Here is a 25,262-nt window from a genome sequence, read left to right on the forward strand (position 1 = left end):
TTGTGGCCTTATGATTCATATTGACTGTTTCCTAATATGATTTGATTGCTAATTTGTTTCCTATGACTATCATTAAGTGTTGTAGCTTTTGATTCTTGAAGAATGTATATTTTCTTTTATGTACACTGAGAGCGTATGCACCAAAGACAAATTCCTTGTGTCCAATCACACTTGACCAATAAAGAATTCTAGTCCATTCTATTCTAAAATGACAGGGATGATAGAGAGTATAAAATAGTCCATGATATCTATGGAAAAGCTTGTCTCCTTTCTCACAAAATCACCCAGATTTAGCCAAGGGAAATCCTAATGTTCTCCAATGTTTTTCTCACTACAGATACACCACCAGTAACTACCAGCAGTTCCTTGCATTGATGTTTGCTGTCTCTGAAGTCAATAAGGATTTTCTTCTGCTCCCCAACATCACCCTTGGCTTACACCTCTACTGCCATTTCCAGAGGGAGATATTTATTGCCTTAAACAGCTTCTCCATGCTCTCCTCACGAGGCCAAGTGGTTCCAGGTTACAAATGTCACCTTCAAGACACTCTGCTCTCTGTCATTGGGGGTCTCAGTGCCAAAACCTCCAGGCAGATGGCCTCCATCTTCAGCATTCTTAAGGTCCCACAGGTAAGAGAGCTCAATTGGATACACTATAAAATAGACAAAGATCAAAATACACACAGAGAAGCCAAAAATGAAAGTACTTTTGGGGGGCATATAATGAGCTTGTGACTCTTAGATTATTCTTTATTAAAGGGTAGCCATCATTTTAGTGCCATTTATTCTCTGTATCGGATTGTTTGTTTTTTCTCTTGTCTTCTAATATACCCCAACCAATAAAAATGGCCAAGAAGGGGAGAATATGAAGTTTGCCAGTCAAAGTGAGTCAGCCTGACTGGAGGCCATCAACCACACAATAGTAACTAGTAAAGTCAACATAAAGCATTTACTTTGTCTTTGAAAACAGAATCTCTTTTTCTCCAGCTGGGTGTTGGCTTTGAGTTCTCTCAGGGAGAGAGAAGAGTTTATCCTTCCTTCATCCGGATGAATCCCAAGGAATCTCCTCAGTATGTGGGTTTAGTGCAGCTGCTCCTGCATTTCCAGTGGAACTGGGTTGGGCTTTTTGCCCCTGAAGATGACAGGGGAGAACGTTTCATCTCAACTCTGACACCAATCCTCCAGGAGAAGGAGATCTGCCTGGCTTTCACTGAAAGGTTGAAATTGGATGATATGCAAATCACTCTGAAGAAGTTAATTTTCAATTTCCCTACTTTGTCTAAAACAGAAGTGTTTATTATGTTTGCAGACTCAGCTGTTACTCTCAATGTAGCAGGGGCAATATATTATTTTGAAAAATTCAAAAAGGTATCAATAAGGAAGGTTTGTATCCTCACTTCCCATTGGAAAATTGGTCAAAAAGAATCAGAACAAACATTGCGATATATAAAGTTTTTTCATGGGGTCTTACATTTTAGGGACTACTCTGGGGATGTCTCTGAATTCACCCACTTCCTCGTGTCCTTAGACCCCTTGAACCCCCAAGGAAATGTCTTTCTCCCTCTATGGTGGGAATTTGTCTTTGTCTGCAAGTTCCATAAATCAGGAAAGATCCCTCCAAAGGGGGAAAAACGATGTACAGGAAAGGAGAATCTGCAGAATTTGCCCAATTACACTTTTGAAAAAAGAATGACAGGAGAAAGTTACAATATCTACAATGCTGTTTATGCTCTGGCACACGCTTTACATGCAGTGCATGGATCGAGAGTTGGACCATCCATGATGAGGCTTGGAAAGAGGATCTCAGATGTCCAGTCATGGCAGGTAATTTCTGGGGCTTTTAACTTAGTCCACATAGATTGGAAGCTCCCCATATGAATGTCTTCAGTTCCTGATTAAGTGTCTGTATACTCCCATACCAATTCATCTGAGACCCTTCCATTTTTTTTAGTTTACCATTTGTTGTGGTACTCAGCTTGATGTGTGAAAAGAGCTTCTGATTAATAATGGATGGAAACTAACTAAGGAGAAAAGCAACCAAGAACTGAGGAGAAATTTCTTAAGGAATGGTTTATCTTTAGAAGTCGTGGGAGCCCCATTGCTGGAGCCATTGAAGAAGAGACAGGATAGCCCCTTGTCTGAAGCTGTAGAGGATCTGTTGCTTGAGCAGGGGGTTGGACTAGAAGACCTCCAATGTCCCTTCCAATACTGTGATTCTGTTTCTATGACAACCACAGCACAGAGCAAGATTCAAAGTGGTCCTAATGGGTTCCTGGTCTGAAATTCACCAGAATGTTCTGTATCAAAGGCTAAAATGTTGGACCTCTCTGAATAGTGACCAACCAGGTCAGATGCTTCCTTCCACATGGCCCAGTAGATCAAACCTGGTTCCTGCCTTCTGCTGCCTTTGACAATGAGCCAGAGAAAATCAGTGGAATTTTCCATGATTCTCTTAGAAATGGTTTATTCATTCCAAAAATTCATTTATCAATTAAAAAGACCGTGGGAAAAAGTAACTATTTGAAAGTGCACATAGCCAAGTATCACAAGAGGAAAAGCCTACTATTAAATTTAGATTGTGGAACTAAAATTCTTGTGTTTTGCTCAAATTGGAGTTGGAAACCATGCCCAGTGATGAAGAGAAAACTTTTAGTTTCAGAGTTAAATACACCTGATTCCTCAGATTTCCAGCAAGAGACAGAACTAGCTTCTCAAATATAAACCCATCTTCTCAAGATGCCCTTTATGTGATGATAGAAGCCATGATGTCTCATTTGTAGCTTTAGCCCAAATACTCGAATTTCTGAATGCCTCTTTTATTTCAGATTCTTGCCTATGTGAGTAATGTGCAGTTCAACAACAGTGCTGGAGAGGAAATCTCCTTCTCAGAAGATGGACTGGGATCTGATTCTTATGATCTTCTCAACTGGGTTCTCTTCCCCAATCGATCTTTTGTCCACAGGAAGGTTGGTCAAGTAAATCCTGAGGCTCCTCCAGGCCGGGATTTCACCGTTTACTCTGATGGAATCATCTGGGCCACAAAGGTGAGTTGCAAGGAAATGTTCTAAATTCACAGAAAGATTCATTCTCTTCCTGAGGTGCAGAACATCTCTCTAAATTGAAAAATAATCCATTGAGTCAGAAATTATGGCAGTTATTTGGTGAGAAATCTGCTTTGTATGTAACACATTTGTGGTCTGATTTGTGTCATTCCACAAAGAGTTAGGCTTGGGAACAACATCTGCTTGAAACGCAGGATGCAATTACAGCTAGTAACAGTGATTTCCATTGACCACTGTCACTCAGTTGTATCCTCATGGTTCTTTATTTTAGAAATGCTGTGGTTCAGTCACAATCCTTCCTGTGCAGGATGAAACCCCAGTTAAAATCTCCACCATCTGTTGATGTCTCAGGAATTCCAGTGGCCTGAACCCCCCAGGAGCTGTTCCATATTTCTGATAGATGGTGGCAATGTATCTCTTTAGAAGAAAATCTGAACATAGAAGTAGGAGTGGGGAAAAGCATGAATGCAGCAGGTTCATTGCTTAGGTCATCTCAAGAATTTCTCTTTCCTCTTTCAGAAGGTGCCCTTTGCCAGGTGTGGCATGAAGAGGTGCCATGCAGGAGAGAGGAGAAGACTTCCAGAGGGCAAGCAAGTTTGCTGCTACCAGTGTGAGGCTTGTCCAGAAGGGACCTTTTCTAACCAGACAGGTAGACCATACTTCAAATTTAAATCATCCAGGATCAAAGAAGACATTCATTAAGTCATTTTTTTGTTATTGTTATTTTTATGAGATTGTCATGAAATCATATCTTCCAGGAAAACCTTTGCTGAAATCAGTTTCCAGATCTAAACTGCCCTGGCCACAGAAGCCACCTTTCCCAATCCTCAGCAGTTCCATGCAGGATATCTTTAGGGCTGAATTTATGAATGCCCAACTGGGATTTCCATTGCTACTCTAACATCCAATTGCAAAAACTGCCTTCCAATCTTACCTGAGGAAGTGGGGTGTGAGGTCCAAGCTTTAATTTTTATTATTCAGAATAAGCTCCTTCTGTCAGCACTATCAACCTCTGAGGAAATAGACCTGCCAGGGAAAGAGGACATTCATTTATTTATGTCTCTTTGATAGAGCAGGAAGGAGCAAAAAACATCTAAATGGACAGATTTGAGATACGAATTAGAGAGGTTAAGACAGGTGTTGCAATATTTTTCAGGATCAGACTCAATAAATTTAGTAAGAGTTAAAGGTTTAAATATATCTCCTTTTATTTACAATAGGCATTCTATATTCACTGAATATTCATAGGTAGAAACAAGTAAGTGGGGACAAACAGCTCCTTATATATACAATGGGTGGAGCTAGATGTGGGAGTGGTGAATCATGAATACATTAAGCAGTGAAGAATAAGTTAACCCCTGATACCCCGTTCATATATTATTTACACATTACAGAATAAGGCATTTACATCTGACAACAGGGCAGTGGTGAAATCCAGCAGGTTCTGACAGGTTCTGGAGAACTGGTAGCGGAAATTTTGATTAGTTCAGAGAACTGGCAAATACCAGCTCTAGCTGGTCCCAGAGTGGGGTGGGAATGGGGATTTTGCAGTATCCTTCCCCTGGTATACCCACCAAGCAACACCACACCTACCAAGCAACACCCAAAGAACCAGTAGTAAAAAAATTTGAATTTCACCACTGAGACAGGGATAATATACACACAAACAAATCAGCAGCATTTCTGGATAACAAATCTGTCTGTCTTCTATGGGCTCCATTATAAAATGGGAGAAAAAAAAAGGCAGCAATCTTAAACTGAAAGCCACGTTACCCATGGAAGTGCAAAGTGAATGGATAACTGGAATTGGATAAATCCTCATCTCTGGCTAATCTATCCCCAGGATCATCGTAAATAAAGAATGATTTGCTCTTTTTGATGTCCCATAAATTACACATGGGTTCTCACAACACGCCAACAGCAGAAAGGCAACACTCATATGTTCTCTAAAGTAGGGATAATAGGCATGGTAGATGCCCCTGAAATGCTCACAAAGACTCTTGATTTCAGATGCAGCTCACTGTGAACCCTGCCCAGAAGACCAATTTCCCAACAAGGACAAGGACCAATGCATTGCCAAGAAGATCCACTTCCTTTCCTATCAAGAAACCCTGGGATACACTTTAGTTTTTCTTGCTCTTTTCCTCTCTGTGATCACTTCTGCAGTCCTGTTGATTTTCCATAAACACCATGATACACCAATAGTCAAGGCCAACAACCGAGACCTCACCTACCTTCTCTTGACCTCCCTCCTGCTCTGCTTCCTCTGCTCCTTCCTCTTCATTGGTCAACCAGGGAAGATCACCTGTCTCTTCCAACAATCTGCCTTTGCCATTCTCTTTTCCCTTGCGGTTTCCTCTGTTTTGGCAAAAACTGTCATGGTGGTTTTGGCCTTCATGGCCACCAAGCCAGGGAACAAGACAAGGAAACTCTTAGGAAAACCACTAACCAACTCCATTGTCATAGCCTGTCCCCTGATCCAAGCAGTCCTTTGTGCCACCTGGCTGATAACCTCTCCCCCATTTCTTAACTTGGACTTCCACTCCTTGTTTGGAGAGATCATCTTGGAATGTAAGGAAGGCTCAACTGTAATGTTTTACATTGTCCTCTCTTACCTAGGACTTTTGGCCATCATCAGTTTCACAGTGGCCTTTCTGGCTAGGAAATTGCCTGATAGTTTTAATGAAGCCAAGTTCATTACTTTTAGCATGCTGGTCTTTTGCAGCGTTTGGATCTCCTTCCTCCCTACTTATCTGAGCACCAAAGGGAAGTCCATGGTGGCTGTGGAGATCTTCTCCATTTTGGCCTCTGGAGCTGCTCTCTTAGCTTGTATTTTTTTCCCCAAATGCTACATTATTCTGCTGAGGCCGGATCTCAATTGTAAAGAAAATATAGTAAGGAACAAGAATTTCTAATCGATGCAAGGAGTTGCCTCAATTATAATTGTCTTTGTGGTATGTTTAGAATGTGATAAGATTTGTAATAAATGATGATGTGAAGGAGGAATTTGTCTGTAAAGAATTCTTTATCAAGTTCTGCAACTGCTTACAATATTCCTCTGGTCAGTCTTTTGTTTTTCATGTTTTAAAAGTGTCCTTAGTGAAGTCCAGTGCCCTGTATAGAACGAAAACTTGTTGTTAAAGATGTGTTTATTATTTTGGATATTTCTAAGTTTATATGGCAAAGGAAAAAACCAAGAATCTGATACAAACTACTGCAAGATGCTCAGGAAAAAGGGGGTTTGGGTTTACCAGACCTGAAATTGTATTTTGAGGCATGTTGTCTGGCCTGGTTAAAAGAGTGGGTGAACCTCCAGAATAAGAGGCTACTTGAATTAGAGGGCCACGAATTAAGGTTTGGATGGCATTGTTATTTATGGTATGATAAAGTTAAAGTTCATGTTGATTTTAATAATTACTTTGCTAGACATGCTATTCTAAGAGTTTGGAATAAATATAAAACAAGGTTCTATACGAAGTTGCCTCTTTGGGTGTTCCCCCAAGAAGCTTTTTAAAGAAAAGAAATGGTGGCAAAGGCAGACCGCTAGATGTATGGTAAAATATTATCTTTCTTTTTTTTTTTTTGAATTTTTTTTTAAACAAAACATAAAACATAAATCCATCTTCCATTATAATTTCAAACAGTGTGTCGGTCGGTTACAAATCTTTTGTGCTTCATCTCCATATTCAAAATTTACTAGTTATTTAGTTTCTCATATTTTCAAACAAATAAACATCCTCATTTGTCATTTATTTAACAATGGCTTTACCGCTTCATAAAAATTATTTTCAAGTATTATATTTATAACATTCATTTCATGTTTCATATTTCATTTCCATGCTTTCTTATCTAGCCATTGGTAAAATAAATTCTATATCTTATAATATTTTTTATCTTCTTGTTCTCTAATTTCAAATGTCAATTTACTCATTTCAGCACATTCCATAATTTTCTTAATAACTTCATCTTGCGTTGGTATTTTCTCATTTTTCCAGTTTTTTGCAAACACAATTCTAGCCGCTGTTAAAACATTCACAATCAAATATCTCAATTCTCTACTGTATATTTCTGGCACAAATCCTAATAAAAAAATCTCTGGCTTAAAGTCTATGTGTTTTTTTTATCATTTTTTCCAACCATGTGTGGATTATAGTCCAGTATCTTTTAGCTTCTATACATGTCCATCACATATAGTAATATGAGCCCGGAGTCTGATGACATTTCCAGCACTTTTCCGATTTGTTCTTGAACATTCTGGCTATTCTTGCTGAGGGTAGATGCCACCTGTAAAACATTTTATACAAATTTTCCTTATATGCTGTTGACATTGTCATTTTATAATTTTGCAGCCACAGTTTTTGCCATTTCTCTAAGTCAATTCCATAATCAAAATTTTCCCCCCATGCAATCATTGTGGTAAAATATTATCTTTCAACCCTGGTGAACCTACATTAAAATTGAGGGAAGAACTTGAATTAGAAGGTTATGTTTGCCATTGGTTTACATATCAAGAACTGAAAGAATGGTTTAAATCAAATAAAAAGAGTTGTGGGTTTAATTTTGCTAAGAATAAATTGGAAATCTTACTATGTGGTAGTGATGAGCATATTATTGCTAAGATTTAGAAAATGTTATTGAAATTAAATTTGGAAAGTGAACATGTAAAACATTGTATGATTCAATGGGCAAGGAATTTTGGATACAATGTGATGCCTGAACAATGGGAAAATATATGGATGAAAGGTTTAAAATGAACTATAATTCAAAAGAATTTTTTATAAGATGATGTATTGCTGGCATTTAGCACCAGATAAATTATCCAGAATGTATAAGGGTTTTTCAAATGAATGTTGGAAGTGGAAAAGCAAAGAAGGAACTTTTTACCATTTATGGTGGACATGTGATAAAGCGAAGAAATTTTGGAGTAAGATTTGTAATATAATACAGAATATTCTTAAAATGAAAATAAAAATGAAACCAGAAACTTTTCTTTTGGGTTTATGGAAAAGGACTTGGAGAAAAAACTTGGAACTTGGATCTTATATATGTTGACAGCACCAAGATTATTATACACACAAAAATGGAAGGACTCTTAGATTCCAACTATGGATGAATGGCTACAGGAAGTCATTTTTTCTTCTTTTCTTTCCCCCAATTTCTCCTCACTTTTCTCTCCTTGTTTTCCCCTCACACACACTGTGTCTTCCTATTTACTTTTTGTATTTTAACTTATAATCTAATAAAAAATGTTAAACTGGAAAAAATTGTGTTTATTATTTCAAGGAGGAAATTTTCTTATTTTGTTCCTTAGTTTATGTAGACTATTTTTAAGGTAGTGTTTTAAAAGATTGGGTTCAATATCAGTGTTTCTAAACATATATGGCTGTTTCCTTAGATGTTTGAGGCTTTATAGAACTTCCCTACCACTACTCAATTGTTTTTGAAATAGCAGAATTTAAATCTTCCTCACATCCAGATCTGCAGTACTGCCTCATCAATGTTGGGCAGAATTTCCCTGAAAGGAATGAGCAAAGAATGTCATAATTGTATGGAGTATGTTAGTCATCTCTTCTGACATTTCATCTCATGGACTGCCATGGTAAACTATGCTGTTCCATGAGATCTGTGTGCACAGAAGGTCTCCACAGGAATCATTCTATCCATGCCCAACATCACAATCCAATTTCTTTAATGGGGACAAATTCCCAGTAACGTCATTCAAGGTGTGCTAAGATATGACAGTCATCAAAGTCAGGAGGCACCTAGAAATCACAGAGTCCTGTGACATGTAGTCATTTAATCCTGGGTTCATATCCAACATATCAACAATTGATATGTTGAGGATAACATCTCCATTTCCATCAGAAGGCCTCTCATGTGGGAAATAGAAACAATGGAGGAATGTGTGCAAATTGGCCCATAAAATAGCAAACTCAAATTCTCTGGTTTTCCCATAAGCTTTATCAAAATTTCTATGGCAACATAACTGACATACTTTTTAATTAAGATTATATTTCTCTGTTGAAGATAATAACAATAGAAGAGTGGCAACATAATTGATAGTTTGTTAATTATGAATATTATATAATTACACCATCTATTTCTTATGCACAAATCATCTTCTCCTTCTTTATCAAATGTATAATATGAGTGCAATCTTTGGTCTTCCAGGGTTCCTACCACTATTCTCTGGGGAGAATTTATCCTGGGCACACTCTTAACAAGCAATACTGCTGTGAGAATTGATTATTGATTTTTGGTCCTGCATTTGAAGCCTGAAGGCTTAAGCAGTTGTAATAGCTACATAAACATGACAGATTGTGCTTGTTTAGCAACAATGATGAAATAGTAACTTTGGAACACATTGTATTGATGGAAATGGGACAATTGTCTGCAGTCATCTTGCCCCGGCCACCTCATCCCAGCCTCCCCATTTCAGCTAACCCACCATGGACACCCCTCCCCATCAGTCCCTCCACAGTAGCCCCCCCCCCCCCCGAGCTGATTCGCCACATGCACTCCTTTCCAGCCATCCTCTCCCACTGCTTCATTCTGGGTGATTCACTGCAGTACAAATTGCCTGCAGCAGATTTGCAATGCGGGACAATTAGCCCTGCATGTCTGAACTGTTCCCAAACCAAACCCATTCCCAGAAGGTCCTTCCCACTCCACCAACCTCCTCCTCCTCTATTGACTCCTGGAATTGGGGCCCATTCCCCATTTTTTTTATTTTTTTTTTCAATCTTATATATATAATTTTTATTAATATATTCTATACACTAATACACAATCCCCATTTTTTTTCATTGCCCCCCACATGAGAATCATTCTCAGCAAAGAGGGATCAGGGCCATGTGAGTTGCAGACAGTAAGAGGCTCTAGGTCATATCTGCCATCAAGGATGAGAGAGAGGAAATAGGGAAGGGGGGAATGACAGGAAGCAGAAAAGGCAACCAGAGACAATGACTGAGCGATCCAAGGACAGAGGCATGGGAACAGAATGCAAAGGGCCACCAAATAAGCATCAAAATTTAGAACTATTACTCAAACAACTAATTTTAACTTCATTGGACACTAACAAGATGACATATGGGGGAGGGCCTGGGAGTAGGGGAAATTACATAATTTGTGCAGGAATCTTTAGATCTGGTTTTGCTTATGCTGTAACTACTTGACTTTTAGTAAAAGTATACCCAACTCTACAAAGAGAGTCAAGGATTTTTCTTTCCTAAATGTCTAAGCTGGGACAGGCCTGACATTCTGTCCAACAGCAAGGCCAGCAAAAGCATTATGCAACCGGTGGTCCCTGCTGGAGACCCATAGATGATGCTTCCTAAATTAGAGGCTCCGTCACTCCAGGAGAGATTGAGAATTTTCTCCCCACAGATAGTTGTATGGAGAGCACAGTCCTGCCCTGCATTGACAGGAGGCTACAGCTTGCGGGTCCCTCTTTGCAAACTGGACACCCCATGCCATGGAATTGATAAGCAAACTGAAGTGCTGGACAGAAACGGCATTGGTCGTTCTAGTAAATGATCTCTGGCGGGCCAGGGATGGGAGTTGTTCCTCCATCCTGGTCCTTCTTTACCTGTCAGCGGCTTTCAATACCATCGACCATGGTATCCTACTGCAGCGGCTCAGGGGGATGGGGCTAGGAGGCACTGTTTTACAGTGGTTCTCCTCCTATCTCTCTGGTCGCCTGCAGTCTGTTTGGGCGGGGGGTCAGGGATCCTCCCAGAGGCCTCTCACTTGTGGGGTGCCTCAGGGATCGGTTCTCTCCCCTCTGCTCTTTAACATGTACATGAAACCGCTGGGTGAGATCATTCGTGGCTTTGGGGTGAGGTATCATCAATATGCTGATGATACCCAGTTTTACATCTCCACCCCTGACCACCCTAGGGATGCCCTTTCCGTGATGTCCCACTGCCTGGAAGTGGTGCGGGTTTGGATGGGGAGGAAGAGACTCAGACTCAACCCTTCCAAGACTGAGTGGCTGTGGATGCCGGCATCCTGGGATCTGGAGGTTCCATCTTTAATGATCGGGGGAGAAACTCTTGCTCCCTCTGATAGGGTCCACAACTTGGGTGTCCTCCTGGATTCTCGGCTGTCCTTAGATGACCATCTGACGGCCGAAATCAGGGGGGCCTTCGCACAGGTGCATCTTGTGCGCCAGTTGCGCCCTTTTCTAGACCGGGATGGCCTCGCCACAGTCACTCATGCCCTCGTTACCTCTAGGTTTGACTAGTGTAACACCCTCTACATGGGGCTGCGCTTGGAATGCGTCCGGAGGCTCCAGCTAGTCCAGAATGCAGCTGTGTGGGTAGTTACAGGGGCATCTAGATACTCCCATGTAACACCTCTCCTGTGTGAGCTGCACTGGCTGCCGGTGGCACTCCAAATACATTTCAAGGTGCTGGTGTTTACCTATAAAGCCCTTCATGGCTTAGGCCCAGGGTACTTGCAGGACCATCTCCAGCTGCTCTCCCATCGTCCTGTACGCTCTCACAGAGTCGGCCTCCTCAGGGTGCCATCGGCCAAACAATGTCGCCTGACGGCCCCCAGGAGGAGAGCGTTCTCTGTGGGAGCCCCGACCCTCTGGAATTGATTGCCCACTGAGCTCAGGACAGCCCCCAACCTTCTTTCCTTCCGTCGCGAGCTGAAGACGTGGCTCTTCCGTCAACTCAACTGATCCATTTTGGGGTACACTATCATAATTTTAAACTGTTTTAATAGGGTTGCTGATTATAACTTTATTTCATTATGATTTGTATTGGAATTTGTCATTTTGTAAGCCGCCTTGAGTCCCCTGGGAGAAAGGCGGCATATAAATCACAATAATAAATTAATAATAAATAAATAAAGGGAAGTCCATGGTGGCTGTGGAGATTTTCTCCATTTTGGCCTCTGGAGCTGCTCTCTTGGCTTGTATCTTTTTCCCCAAATGCTACATTATTCTACTGAGGACAGATCTGAATTGTAGAGAAAATATAGTAAGAAATAAGAATATCTAACTAATGTAACAGCTGGCCTCGTTTATATTTGTCTCTGAGGTGTTTTTAGAATGTGATAAGATTTTGGAAGAAAAGATGGCATGAATGAGGAATTCGTCCATAAACGAATTGTTTATCAACTGCTGCAACTGCTTATGATATACCTACTTTAAGCAATAATCACTCAGCCTTTTGTTTATCATGTCTTCAAAGCATCCTTGTGTTGTCCAGTGCCCTGTGTGGATGGAAAGCTAGTTTTTAAAAATGTATTTATTATTTCAAGAAGAAAATTTTCTCATTTTAACCTTTTTAATTTAGCTATTTTTTTTTAATAAGGAACTTTAAAAGGGTTTGGTTCAGTATCAGTTTTTAAGCATATATGGATCTTTCTCTTTCTCTCTCTGTGTTAATTTTCAATATATAATTTTTATGTTTTATTAAAATACAAAGAAGAAAAGAAAAAAATAGGAAATTAAGGGAAGGGAAGGAAATGGGGAAAAAGGGCTGTAAAATACAAGGGGAAAGAGAAAAAAAGAAAGAAATGGGGCATTGACTTCCAACACTTCTAAGCACAGTGCAAAGCTTAGCCCCCTGCAGAGAGGGGCAGCATAAAAGAATCTCAAAGTCATCAGGCCATGATCTGGCCTGGACAAAGGGGACCAGGATAGCTCCTCCTCAGATCAGGTTAGAAGTGGTCTGCTTTGAGTTGAGCCAAAAAGGAGGTTGGAGATGGTGAAATGCCTTTATGCCTGTCCTGGAGATGGCAAATGGACGTCTCTCAAGACTATAAGCCTGGGGAACCCCACAGTCAACTGTGAAATGACCTCCAGAGGCTCAGCAACGAAGGTTGCTGTGCAGCAGGAAGGCTAGTACAGTAGTAATGATCCCAACTGGTCCTGTGAATGAATCTTCAAGAAAATAATTTCAGGCTTGGCAATTTGGGGAGCAACACCCCAAAAGACCAAAAGAGACACCCGGATGACAATTGCTACCCTTAGGCTACAGCAAGACTATTTGCAAGTCTTGCCAAAAAAATTGCAGTTAATATCCTGAGATTCTTCATCAAATTACATCTCTGTCTTGTGCCACTATTCCCAAGTAGCCCTCCTATTATCTGACCCAACTAGGGCACAAGCCAAAATCCATCTTGTGTGCAGAGGTCACTTTCATGTAGGTCAACAACACAACTTCCCCATGACTCCATCTCCTCTGTGAATTACAAGAGACACAAACATGTTTTCCATTCTGCTGCATGAAGAGAAGCTGTTGCTTAGGGGATAGGACACTGGCCTTTCTTTGCAATTATCAGAAAAGAACAGTCATTCTTCATGTATCCCCTGTGGATTTCCAGACACAAAGATCTTCCAGGATAAAAATATCTCTGAATTCACCAGATGGGGGGCAGAACTTGTCACCTTAGCCTGCCTTGTGAAGAGCTCACTCCTGGGTTTGAAGAGACTCACATGCCTTTGTTTCCTCTATGGTCACAGCCCAAACACAGGTAAAAAGAGGCATTTTTGATATAAATTTCTCTTGGTGCCATCCAGGTGGCACAGGTGGTGACTGATCTACTAAAGCTCCAGTGAGGTTTTAGGAGCAACCTTCAAACCAGTTTCTGCATATACCTTGATTTCTGTTCTAGGAGGGAAGGTGATAAGAATGACTGGGCAGGAGTCATGCTACTTCTGATGCTGATGCTCTTCTGTTTCCTGGCTCCAATTACAGCAAAAAGGCTGCAAACCGTATGTGTGTTCAGGGATTATATCAATTTAGATGCAAGCTACTATAGGCCTGGTAATCTCATTATTGGTGGGAATTTGCCCTTTGGAACCATTTATAAATCTCCTGTCCTGGAGTTTAATAAAGTGAATCGTCATCTACAGAATGTGTAAGTCTGAACTGGAGGGAAAACATGCAGATAATTATTTTCTATGCTTTAAATTTGGGGACTGTTTTTAGAAATAATTCTTCTAGTGCTTTGAACTGTCCTGGTATAGTTAACATGTTGCTCTTTTCTAGATAAAATACCAAGCTCTTCAAATAAACTTGAATTCTCAATCTCTTCATTAGAAAGATAATAAAACAACAAAAATGAAGAGGGAAGCTATGCTGACCTAGTGAAGAAGTCAAATTATAATATTAATCTGAACAGAAATGTCTGGTAGAAAATTCAAATAAAACCTCAACACTCTTCAAGTGTTCAGGAGTTACAAAAATCCCTCTCAGTTTTGGAATCAACATTGCTCATGAATAATGGCCTTTAGTATGTCTATGAGATGACCCTGACTGTAGTCTTGTGCTCAACAATCTTTACCACACCTGAAGAAACAGCTCCAAGAGAGGCCTGAAATACTTATGGTGAAAGGGGAGCATTTGGAATGGATAACAGCCACTGCAGCAAAGTGAATATGGCAGAGATGATAGAGAGTATAAAACGGTCCATGATATTTGTGGAAAGCCTTGTCTCCTTTCTCAGAAAGACATCCAAGTTTAGCCAAGGGGAATCCTTTGGGGAAAAAAACCCAAACCCAATGAAATTTGGGAGTTTCTGCCCTCAAAGGTCCCCCCCAAACAGTGAAGCAAATTCTACAGCCGTACACAAGCTTTCCTGTAACGTTCACCAATGTTTTCCTCACTACAGAATCATCATCAGTTACTACCAGCAGTTCCTTGCATTGATGTTTGCTGTCTCCGAGGTCAATAAGGATTTTCTTCTGCTCCCCAACATCACCTTTGGCTTCCACATCTATGGCCATTTCCAGAGGGAGATATTTATTTCCTTAAACAGCCTCTCCATGCTCTCCTCACGAGGCCAAGTGGTTCCAGGTTACAAATGTGACCTGCAGGACACTCTGCTGTCCATCATTGGTGATCTCAGTGCCAAGTCCTCAAGGCTGATGGCCTCCATCTTCAGCATCTTTAAGGTCCCACAGGTAAGAGAGCTCTCTTGGATCAAAAACCCACATAGAAGCCAAAGATGAAACTAAACGTAGTTTTTTGTTGGGGGGCATATCATGAGCTTGTGACTCTTAGTTTATTTCTTATTAAAAAGTAGCCATCATTTTAGTGCCATCTATTCTCTGTATCAGGTTGTTGGTTTCTTCTCTTGTCTTCTGACAACCAATAAAAATGCTTAAGTAGGGAAAAAGATGAAGTTTGCCAGTCAAAGTGAGTCTGGAGGGCCATCAACCACACAATGGTCACGACTAAAGTCAGCATAAAACTTTTACTTTGTCTTTGAAAGATGAATCTCATTGTTTTCCAGCTCGGTGTTGGCTTTGAGTTCTCTCAGGGAGAGAGAAGAGTTTATCCTTCCTTCTTCCGGATGAATCCCAAGGAATCTCCTCAGTATGTGGGTTTAGTCCAGCTGCTCCTGCATTTCCAGTGGAACTGGGTTGGTCTTCTGGCCCCTGAAGATGACAGGGGAGAAAGTTTCATTTCAACTCTGATGCCAATGCTCCAGGAGAAGGAGATCTGCCTGGCCTTCACTCTAATTGTGGAATTGGATAATATTGAAATCACTCAGAACAAGATTGTTGTTAATTTCCGCACGTGGTCTAAAGCAGAAGTGTTTATTATGTTTGGAGACATAGTTGTTACGGGCACTATAATATGGGCGGCATATTTTTTTGAAAACTACAGGAAAGTATCATTTAGGAAAGTTTGTATCTTTACTTTCCATTGGAAACTTGGTGTGGGAGAACCTGAAAAAACATGGGAATTGCTAAAGCTTTTTCATGGGTTCTTGCATTTTAGGGACCACTCCGGGGATGTCTCTGAATTCAGCCACTTCCTCCTATCATTAGACCCTCTGAACCCCCAAGGAGATGTCTTTCTCCCTCCATGGTGGGAAAGAGTCTTTGGCTGCAAGATCCTTGAATCAGGAAAGCTCCCTCCAAAGGGGGAAAAACAATGTACAGGAAAGGAGAATCTGCAGAATGTGCCCAATTACACTTTTCAAAAAAGAATGACAGGAGAAAGTTACAATATCTACAATGCTGTTTATGCTCTGGCACATGCTTTACATGCAATGTATGGATCCAGAGTTCAACCGACCATGATGAGGCTTGGAAAGAGGATCTCAGATGTCCAGTCATGGCAGGTAATTTCTGTGGCTTTTGACTCAGTCCACAGACGCTTTAATAGGAAGCTCCCCATACAAATTTCTTCAGTTACTGATTCAATGTCTGCATTCTCCCATACCAATTCATCTGAGACCCTGCCCCCTTTTTTAGTTTACCATTTGTTGTGCTACTATTTGTTGTATTTGCAAGCCATTGGCACATGTGTCATATAGATGCCAGTGGAGGCAGAGAGTGTCTCCACCCCTATGTGGAAAGGAGGGGCTTAACCTGAGTATAAAACCCCTCCATCTTTTCCACCTCGCTCTCTCCATCTCTCACTTCTTGGGTTTGTTCCTCATGAGACTTGATCTCTGTTGTACATAGTTAATATGATTTATCATATGAAAAAATACGTTTAAGACATTTATTTATGCATCTGCCTCTGAACTCTTCTATGCTCCTGGGTGTTTCTACGATCCCAATTCCACACATACCAATTCATCTGAGACCCTGCCCCTTTTTTTTAGTTTACCCTTTGTTGTGCTACTCAGCTTGCTGTGTGAAAACAGCTTCTCACTAAGAATGGATGGAAACTAACCAAGGAGAGAAGCAACCTAGAACTAAGGAGAAATTTCTTAAGGGAGTGTTTACCTTTAGAGGTCGTGGGAGCCCCATTGCTGGAGTCATTGAAGAAGAGTCAGGATAGCCACTTGTCTAAAACTGTAGAGGGTCTGTTGCTTGATCAGGGGGTTGGACTAGAAGACCTCCAATGCCCCTTCCAATACTGTGATTCTCTTTCTATGACAACCACAGCACAGAGCAAGATTCAAAATGGTCCTAATGGGTTCCTGGTCTGAAATTCATTTGAGTTTTCTGCATCAAAGGCTAAAATGTTGGACCTCTCTGAATAGTGAAGTGACCAACCATATCAGATGCTTCCTTCCATGTGGCCCAATAGATCAAAACCGGTTCCTGCCTTCTGCTGCCTTTGAGAATGAGCTAGAGCAAATCAGTGGAATTTTCCATGGTTCTGAGAGAAATGATTTATTCATTTCAAACATTTTTTTATTATTATTATTTTCAATTTATATACCGCCCTTCTCCCTGAGGACTCAGGGCGGTGCACAGCCAGAATTAAAAACATGAAATACAAATATTAAAAACAATTAAAATCTATATAAATTTGGCCCAAAATTTAAAAAACCACAAACCAATTAAACATTTAAAAATTTTAAAAAATTTCTTCCTAAGCCAGCCCGGCTTGCTGGAAAAAGTGGGTTCATTTATTTAAATGAATAAACATTCATTTAACAGTTAAGAAGGCCTTGGGCCAAAGGAACTATTTGAAAGGGCATGTAGCCAAGTATCACAAAAGGAAAATCCTAAAATTAAATTTAGACTGTGGAACTAAAATTCTTGTGTTTCAGTGAAATACTAATTGGAAACCATACCCAATGATAAAGGGAAAACTTAGTTTCAGAGTTCAAAACACTTGATTCCTCAGATCACCACCAAGAGATGGAACTAGCTTCTTAAACATAAACCCATCTTCTCAAGGTGGCAATCATGTTGTGATAGAAACCAGAATGTCTCATTTGTAGCTCTAGCCCACATACTCCTATTTCTAAAGGTCTCCTTTCTTTCAGATTCTTCCCTATTTGAGGAATGTCCACTTCAACAACAGTGCTGGAGATGAGGTCTCCTTCTCAGAAGATGGACTGGGATCTGCTCGTTATGATCTTCTCAACTGGGTTCTCTTCCCCAATCGATCTTTTATCCCCATAAAAGTTGGGCAAGTAAATTCTGAGGCTCCCCCAGGCCAAGATTTCACCATTAACTCTGATGGAATCATCTGGGCCACAAAGGTGAGCTGAAAGGAAATGTTGTAAGTTGAGAGATAGATTTATTCTCTTCCTGATATGTTAGAACATCTTTCTAACTTGAAAAATAATCAATTGAGTCAGAAATCGTGGCAGTCATGTGGTGATAAATCTGCTATGCAGGTAACACCTTTGAGGTCTGGTTTGTGTCAATCCATAAAGGGTTAGGCTAGGGAGCAACATCTGCTTGAAACGCAGGATGCAATTACAGAAAGCAATAGTGATTTCCATGGATCATTTCCACTCAGTTGTATCCTCATGGTTCTTTCTTTTAGAAATGCTATGGTTCAGTCACAATCCTGAGATCCCAGTTCCAATCTCCAAAATCCATGGGTGTTGCAGAAGTGCCACTGGCCTGAATCCCACAGGAGCTTTTCCATATTTCAATAGAAAAGTTTTTCTTTGGAAGAGAATCTGAACATAGAAGTAGGAATAATGAAGGGGAATAGGAATGGAAAAAAGAATGAATGCGGCAGGTTGATTGCTTAAGTCATCTCAAGTATTTTTCTTTTGTGTTTTAGAAGTTGCCCTTTGCAAGGTGTGGCATGAAGAAATGCCAGGCAGGAGAGAGGAAAAGAGTTCCAGAGGGCGAACAGGTTTGCTGCTACCAATGTGACCCTTGTCCAGAAGGGACCATTTCTAATCAGACAGGTAGAGTGTCAATGGTCGAACTAGTGAACCCAACAAAAGTAGGCACTGTCAGGAACTTTGTAATCCCCAAAGCAAAACTTTATTGGATACACCATTTTGGTACTGAAGAATCAAAACCAGCTCTGGTTTTTCCCCAGCCAAGGCTTACATGGTTAAACAATAGCTTGTCCTTCTTCCTACCCCTGGCTGTTCACTTTATCCAATTATGAATCGTCCTTTTGTTTTGAGAACAGTTCATTTCTTTGTTGGACACCTTCAGCATTGGCCTTGATAGGTTCTTGGCTCTCACTGTCTGTCTCTGGAGTGTCTGCATTATTTCTCACCCTTCCCTCCCAGTTCTTTGGCAAATTGAATAGTGATAAGACTCAAATGTTTGAAAAGTGGTTCAATCTTGATAAAGAGCAGATAACAAATGTCAATCTTCCAGGATCAAGGAAGACATTCATTACTTCAATTTTTTTGTTATTATCATTTTTTATAAGATTGATATGTACTCACCCTTTTCAGTAGAACCTTTCAGTTTAAACACTTAAACTGCCCTGGCCACAGAGGCCACCTTTCCCGACCCTCAGCAAGGATAGTTTGAGGGCACAAATTATGAATACCCCAACATCCATTTCTACTTCTACTTTCCCATTCAATAGGGAAACCAGCTTTCAGTCTTTTCCTGAGGAAGTGGGGCATGTGGTCCAAGCTTTTATTTGATCATTTAGTGTGAGCTTCTTCTGGCATCTGTATCAAACTCTAAGGAAATAGACCTGCCAGAGAAAGAGGAGATCCATCTATTTATGTCTTTTTGATAGAGCAGGAGGGAGACAAAAAAGACTGAATGAACAGATTTGACCTACAAAGGAAAGAGATTAAGGCTATCATGATAAGGGATAATGTACACCCCAGCAAAACAGCAGAATTCCTGGATAACAGATGTATCTGTCTTCTGTGGGTTCCATTATAAAATGGAAGAAAAATCAGGCAGCAATCTCAAACTGAAAGCCATATTACTCATGAAAGTGCACAGTGAAAGGATAGCTGTGGAACTGTACAAATCCTTGTCTCTGGCTAATCTATCCCCAGGATCATCGTAAATGAAGGACAATTTGCTTTTTTTGATGCCCCATAAATAGCACAAGGGTACTTTCATCACTCTCTTTGTGGGTAGGTCAACAGGAGAAAGGCAACCATCTTTGCGGGAGGAATAATTTGCGTGGTAGTTGCTCAACAAATCTTTAGACAAAGATTTAGACTCTTGATTTCAGATGCAGCTCACTGTGAACCCTGCCCAGAAGACCAATTTCCCAACAAGGACAAGGACCAATGCATTGCCAAGAAGATCCACTTCCTTGCCTATCAAGACACCCTGGGATACATCTTAGTTTTTCTTGCTCTTTTCCTCTCTATGATCACTTCTGCAGTCCTGGTGGTTTTCTATAAACATCATGACACACCAATCGTCAAGGCCAACAACCGAGATCTCACCTACATCCTCCTAGTCTCCCTCCTGCTCTGCTTCCTCTGCTCCTTCCTCTTCATTGGTCGACCTGGGAAGGTCACCTGTCTCTTCCAACAATCTGCCTTTGCCATTCTCTTTTCTCTGGCAGTTTCCTCTGTGTTGGCAAAAACTGTCATGGTGGTTCTGGCCTTCATGGCCACTAAGCCAGGGAACAAGACAAGGAAACTCTTAGGAAAACCACTGACCAACTCCATTGTCATAGCCTGTCCCCTGGCCCAAGCCCTACTTTGTGCCACCTGGCTGGGAACCTCTCCTCCGTTTCCTAATTTGGACTTTCATTCTGTGTTTGGGGAGGCTGTCTTGGAATGTAAGCAGGGCTTAGCTTTCATGTTTTACATTGTCCTTGCCTATCTGGGTTTTTTGGCCCTCATCAGTTTCACAGTGGCATTTCTAGCTAGGAAATTGCCTGATAGTTTTAATGAAGCCAAGTTCATTACTTTTAGCATGCTGGTCTTTTGCAGTGTTTGGATCACCTTCCTCCCCATCTACCTGAGCACCAAAGGGAAGTCCATGGTGGCCGTGGAGATCTTCTCCATTTTGGCCTCTGGAGCTGCTCTCTTAGCTTGTATTTTTTTCCCCAAATGCTACATTATTCTACTGAGGCCGGATCTGAATTGTAGAGAAAATATAGTAATAAACAAAAATTTCTAAGTAATGCAAAGATTGGCCTCATTTATATTTTTCTTTCAGACATATTTAGAATCTGATTTAAAAAAAAAAAAAAAAGGTTGACAAGAAGGAGGAACTTGTCCATTAAAGAATTCCTTATCAAGTTCTACAACTGGTTACATGTCAGGTCTCATAGATCTCTATCGGGAAACTACCATTCTGGCGGGAGGGGGAGGCTTGTGTGAGATTCTTTGTGCAGGGTTTCATTTACTTTGCTTTGCTGTACCTTGTGGGAAATAGGGAGGGGGAAAGGAATGTGCTTTGAGCCATCTGCTTTATCTCACCACTAGAGAAAGTGAAATTGAAGCAACTGGGAATTTACAGTTATCACCATCTCTACCTGAGGTTCTCAAAACATCTTCGCACTTTGGGATTGGGTCAATGTTGAACTGGACATTGGGAGGGGCTTTGCTTGTAGCAGTTTAGCCTAACGCTTTGAGTGGGAAACTTTAGTTCCTGCCTATATCTCCTTTGCTATCACTGTCTTTCAATAAAAGTTCCCTTTCAAATGATAATTGTTTCAAGAGTTCTGCTTTCTTGAGAAGACTGGCGAGGCAGGACCTTACATTACAATTTACCTGTGGTCAGCAATGATCCTCCAGTCTTTGTTTATCATGTTTTCAAAGTGTCCTCAGTGATGTCCAGAGCCCTGATTTGATGGGAAGCTTGTTCATAAAGATGCGTTTATTATTACAAGGAGAGAATTTTCTCATTTTATTCCTTTTAATTTAGTTCATTTTTAAGTTAGTATTTTAAAGGGATGCATTCAGTATTCATGTTTTTAAGCAAATATGGTTGTTTCCTTAGATAACTGAGGCATTATAGAATTACCTACCACTATTCAATGATTTTTGAAATGGTGGAGTTTAAATCTCTCTCACATCCAGATCTGCTATACTTCCTTGTCAATGTCAGGCAGAATTTTCCTGAGATGGATGAGCAAAGTATGTCATAACTGTTTGCATTATATTAATAACCTCTCATGATATTTCATCTCTTGGACATCCTTGGTGAACGAAGGTGGTCTATGAGATATTTGTGCACAGAGAGTCTGCAGAGGAATAATTCGACCCAGGATCACAATCTAATTTCCTTAACTAGTATATGTTACTAGCAATGTCATCCAGGGCATGAGAGTCATCCCAACTTTGTAATTTAAATCAGGAGGCATCTGTCAATCACCCAGTCCTGTGACATGCAGTTATTTAAAAGTGATAACCGGAACCTTGAATGGTGCCTTGGAGGAACCTGGGGGCCACTGCAACTTATGCAACAGAAGTCTGAAATGGGTGAATCTAGAAGGGTCCAATATTGTGGGCTTCATTTTGGACCAGCTGCAGTTTTCAAGGGGTCTTCAAGGGTAGCCCTAATGCAAGAACATTGCAGCATGAAACAGTAGAGAATGGTCACAGCTCAGGTTTAGATTGTGGCAGTGGTTTGTTTTCCAATGAGATTTGATTATTGGTTTTCTGTCCTGCATTTCATTCCAAAGTGGGTTTTGGATGGAGGGGGCCTGAAGGATTAAGCAGCCGTAATAGTCACAAAAACATTACAATTGGTTCTTGTTGAGCAATGATGATGAAAAAGTAACTTTGCAACTTATCACATTGACAACATTTGAATGTTTGTAAAGTATACAAAAACTGAAGTCATAATTCTTGCAACAGTTTCATTTGGCAAACACTTCCGACATGATTTCCAAAGCAGCCACCACTGATCCCATTTAATTATGGTCACTTAGAAAATAGTGAGCACTTCTGTAATTGTGCCATGCAGCTGTGTTTGATGGTTGATGACATTATAGACCACCAAGAGGTCATATTGAGCCAGAATGGATGCACTGGCCTCATCCTGCTCCTTCCAAAGTTCATCTAAAAGTTCAACTCATGCCATTTCCATCCCATTAAAGGCCTGAATTTTCACAGAAATCAGGATTTATCAAAGTTCCACTAAAATTGTCCAGTATGATAGGACCCAGGAATTGTTTCTTGCGTATTAGCCAAACCAAGTAATCCTTCATAGGTGGGTGAACACACCCATCTTTCAAGGATGAATTCATGCTGGCTATCTCTCAAGTGTAGCTTTGTTCCCAACAAGGCAAGAGCCTTGATAGTACAGGGGTTTAGTGCACCCTGTTATTAACACAGCTGCCTGCAATTTCTGCTGGTTCGAATCTCTCCAAGGCTCAAGGTTGACTCAGCCTTCCATCCTTTCTAAGGTAGGTGAAATGAGGACCCAGTTTATGGGGGCAATAAGCTGACTTTGTATAAAATATACAAAAGAATGAAGGCTATTGCTTAACGCATTGTAAGCCGCCCTGAGTCTCCGGAGAAGGGCGGCATATAAATCAAATTAAAAAAAAAAAATCCTGACTTTCTGCCTCCACTCTTCCACCCCTCTTGCCTCCATCGCCTCTGTTGCTCTCATGCAAGTTGACTCTCCACTGCTCAATTTCGTTCTGTTTAACAAACTTAACCTATTGGAGGAGTGGCAGAACCTGGGCACAGAGTTAAAACAGGAATCAGCCTAAAGTCTCTATGTAGCCACAAATAAACTAAATCCAATCCCTCATGAACTCCATTAACCCTTAGTGCTAAACATTAATTAAGAAAGTTACTGCTTGTATGATGAGAAATTAATCAGTCTAGTTGGAAGTTCATGTCTGATCCAAATGTTTTGCACCTGACAGAACATTTACAAAGACCTAGCTGGCCAAAGTCAAGGCCATTGCCATAGAAAACAGTAATGACCAGAGGGAGTGACTTCTATGACCTGCAAAATTGATTCGTTGGGGACTGTGACTGATGACACACCTTGGGGGGGAGAGGGAAACAGGGTCAGAGGCAAGACATAAATTGAGTGAAATTGGCTTCACTTGGTCCGTGCTGACATGATGCATTTAATAAACAACTGGATTTTTCTTGAAACTTTGCTTGAGGCTCCTGCTCTTATTAGGCATTGGTCAGAACTTTGACAGCCAATCCGTCACGCTGATTGAAGAAAGGGGATCTCTTGTGTATTCTGGCATTGGGACAAAGCCTATACCACTTACTACCTTGAAAGGGGTTAGTTCCATGCTACTGTGAACAGCATTATTGTACCTGACCTCAGCGAATGGCAAGAGGTCTGCCTAATTGGACTGCTGGTAGTTCACGTAACACCTCAGGTATTGTTCTACCATGGGGTTCAGTCTCTCTACCCTCCCATTGGTGCTCAGATGAAAGACCAAGCTAAGGCCTTGGGATGACCCAATGGACCGCAGGAACTCCCTCCAGAATTTAGCCATGATCTGCACTGTGATTTATTTGTTATTTATTTATTGGTTCGATTTATATGCTGCCCTTCTCCGGAGACTCAGGGCAGCTTACAATGCGTTAAGCAATAGCCTTCATACTTCTGTATATACCTGCTTAGTATACCTGCTTTTGGCCCCCACTAAGCGGAGACTTATTCTCCAAGCAGGCACACTTCTTTCTTGAGATAGGTACCATTCTGCTCCTTGAGCAGAAATTATGAGTCCAGGAAGATCCTAGAGTGAAGAAGAGTCCTAAGCATTACAGTTCAATGTCATGATGAACCAAAGATGAAAAATTCCACTTCTGGGAGAACCAATCATGCACAGCTGCCTGTTTTTGCTAGGAGTCAAACTGAGACTCTCCCTTCCCATCCAACCTTCATGCACGAGGGCAAAACCTTCATAGCACCGCTTGGTCAATCGGTGGTTGTACAACTGAATATCATCAGCATACAAATGATACCTGACCTCAAACTGAAAAGGCTTTCCAGATGGATCCTGAAAGTCAATGGATTTGGCTCAGTCTCACTCCTGCAACCAACACTGAATGGAACCACCTTCAGGTGAAGGAGAGACTCACCTAACACTATATACCCATTCTTTGTTATCCCAGTTTCTGATTTCATCCACTGCCATGTGGTTATTAAAAAAAATGGTTACTCCATCCAAGCATTGGCATGACTGCTCACAGTTACAAGGGGACAACGGATAGTTGTATGCCACCAAACCCCATGACTCTCACACTAGCTGACCAACTATGGTCCAGGCCAAACTCCATCTTGTTTCCAGGGGGTCAGTTTCATGGAGGTCAGATTCACAACTTCAGCATGACTCCCTCTATCCTGTGCATTACAAGACACATGAACATGTTTTTCCATTCTGGTGAATGAGAAGCTATTGCTCCATAGGTAAAACAATTGCTTTTCCTTGCAATTATCAGAAGTACAGTAATTCATAGTGTGTCCCCTGTGGATTTCTCAATACAAAATCTTACAAAATAAACCCTGCTTTTAAAAAAATATCTCTGAGTTCTTCAGATGAAGGCAGAAGATGTCACCTTAGGCTGCCTTGCAAAGAGCTAATTCCTGGGTTTCAGGAGACTTGAATGCCTTTCTTTCCTCTATGTTCATGGCCCAAACACA

At 40.9% G+C, this 25,262-nt stretch overlaps 1 protein-coding gene across 1 annotated transcript in view; it reads left to right on the top strand.

The window, feature by feature from the left end:
* Positions 1 to 20,807, top strand: part of LOC139312823 (vomeronasal type-2 receptor 116-like) — a 63,448-nt gene extending 42,641 nt beyond the window's left edge. The window contains exons 3-5 of the mRNA XM_070937945.1: positions 17,762 to 17,980; positions 18,517 to 18,646; positions 19,903 to 20,807. Coding sequence (XP_070794046.1) covers positions 17,762 to 17,980; positions 18,517 to 18,646; positions 19,903 to 20,807 — 1,254 coding nt within the window. The remainder of the gene's footprint in view (positions 1 to 17,761; positions 17,981 to 18,516; positions 18,647 to 19,902) is intronic.
* The last annotated feature ends 4,455 nt before the right edge of the window (positions 20,808 to 25,262 follow it).

Source organism: Pituophis catenifer, unplaced genomic scaffold, assembly GCF_029215685.1.
Source record: "Pituophis catenifer annectens isolate HBS135680 unplaced genomic scaffold, rPitCat1.0.hap2 SCAF_1, whole genome shotgun sequence".
Classification (NCBI taxonomy): Eukaryota; Metazoa; Chordata; class Lepidosauria; order Squamata; family Colubridae; genus Pituophis; species Pituophis catenifer.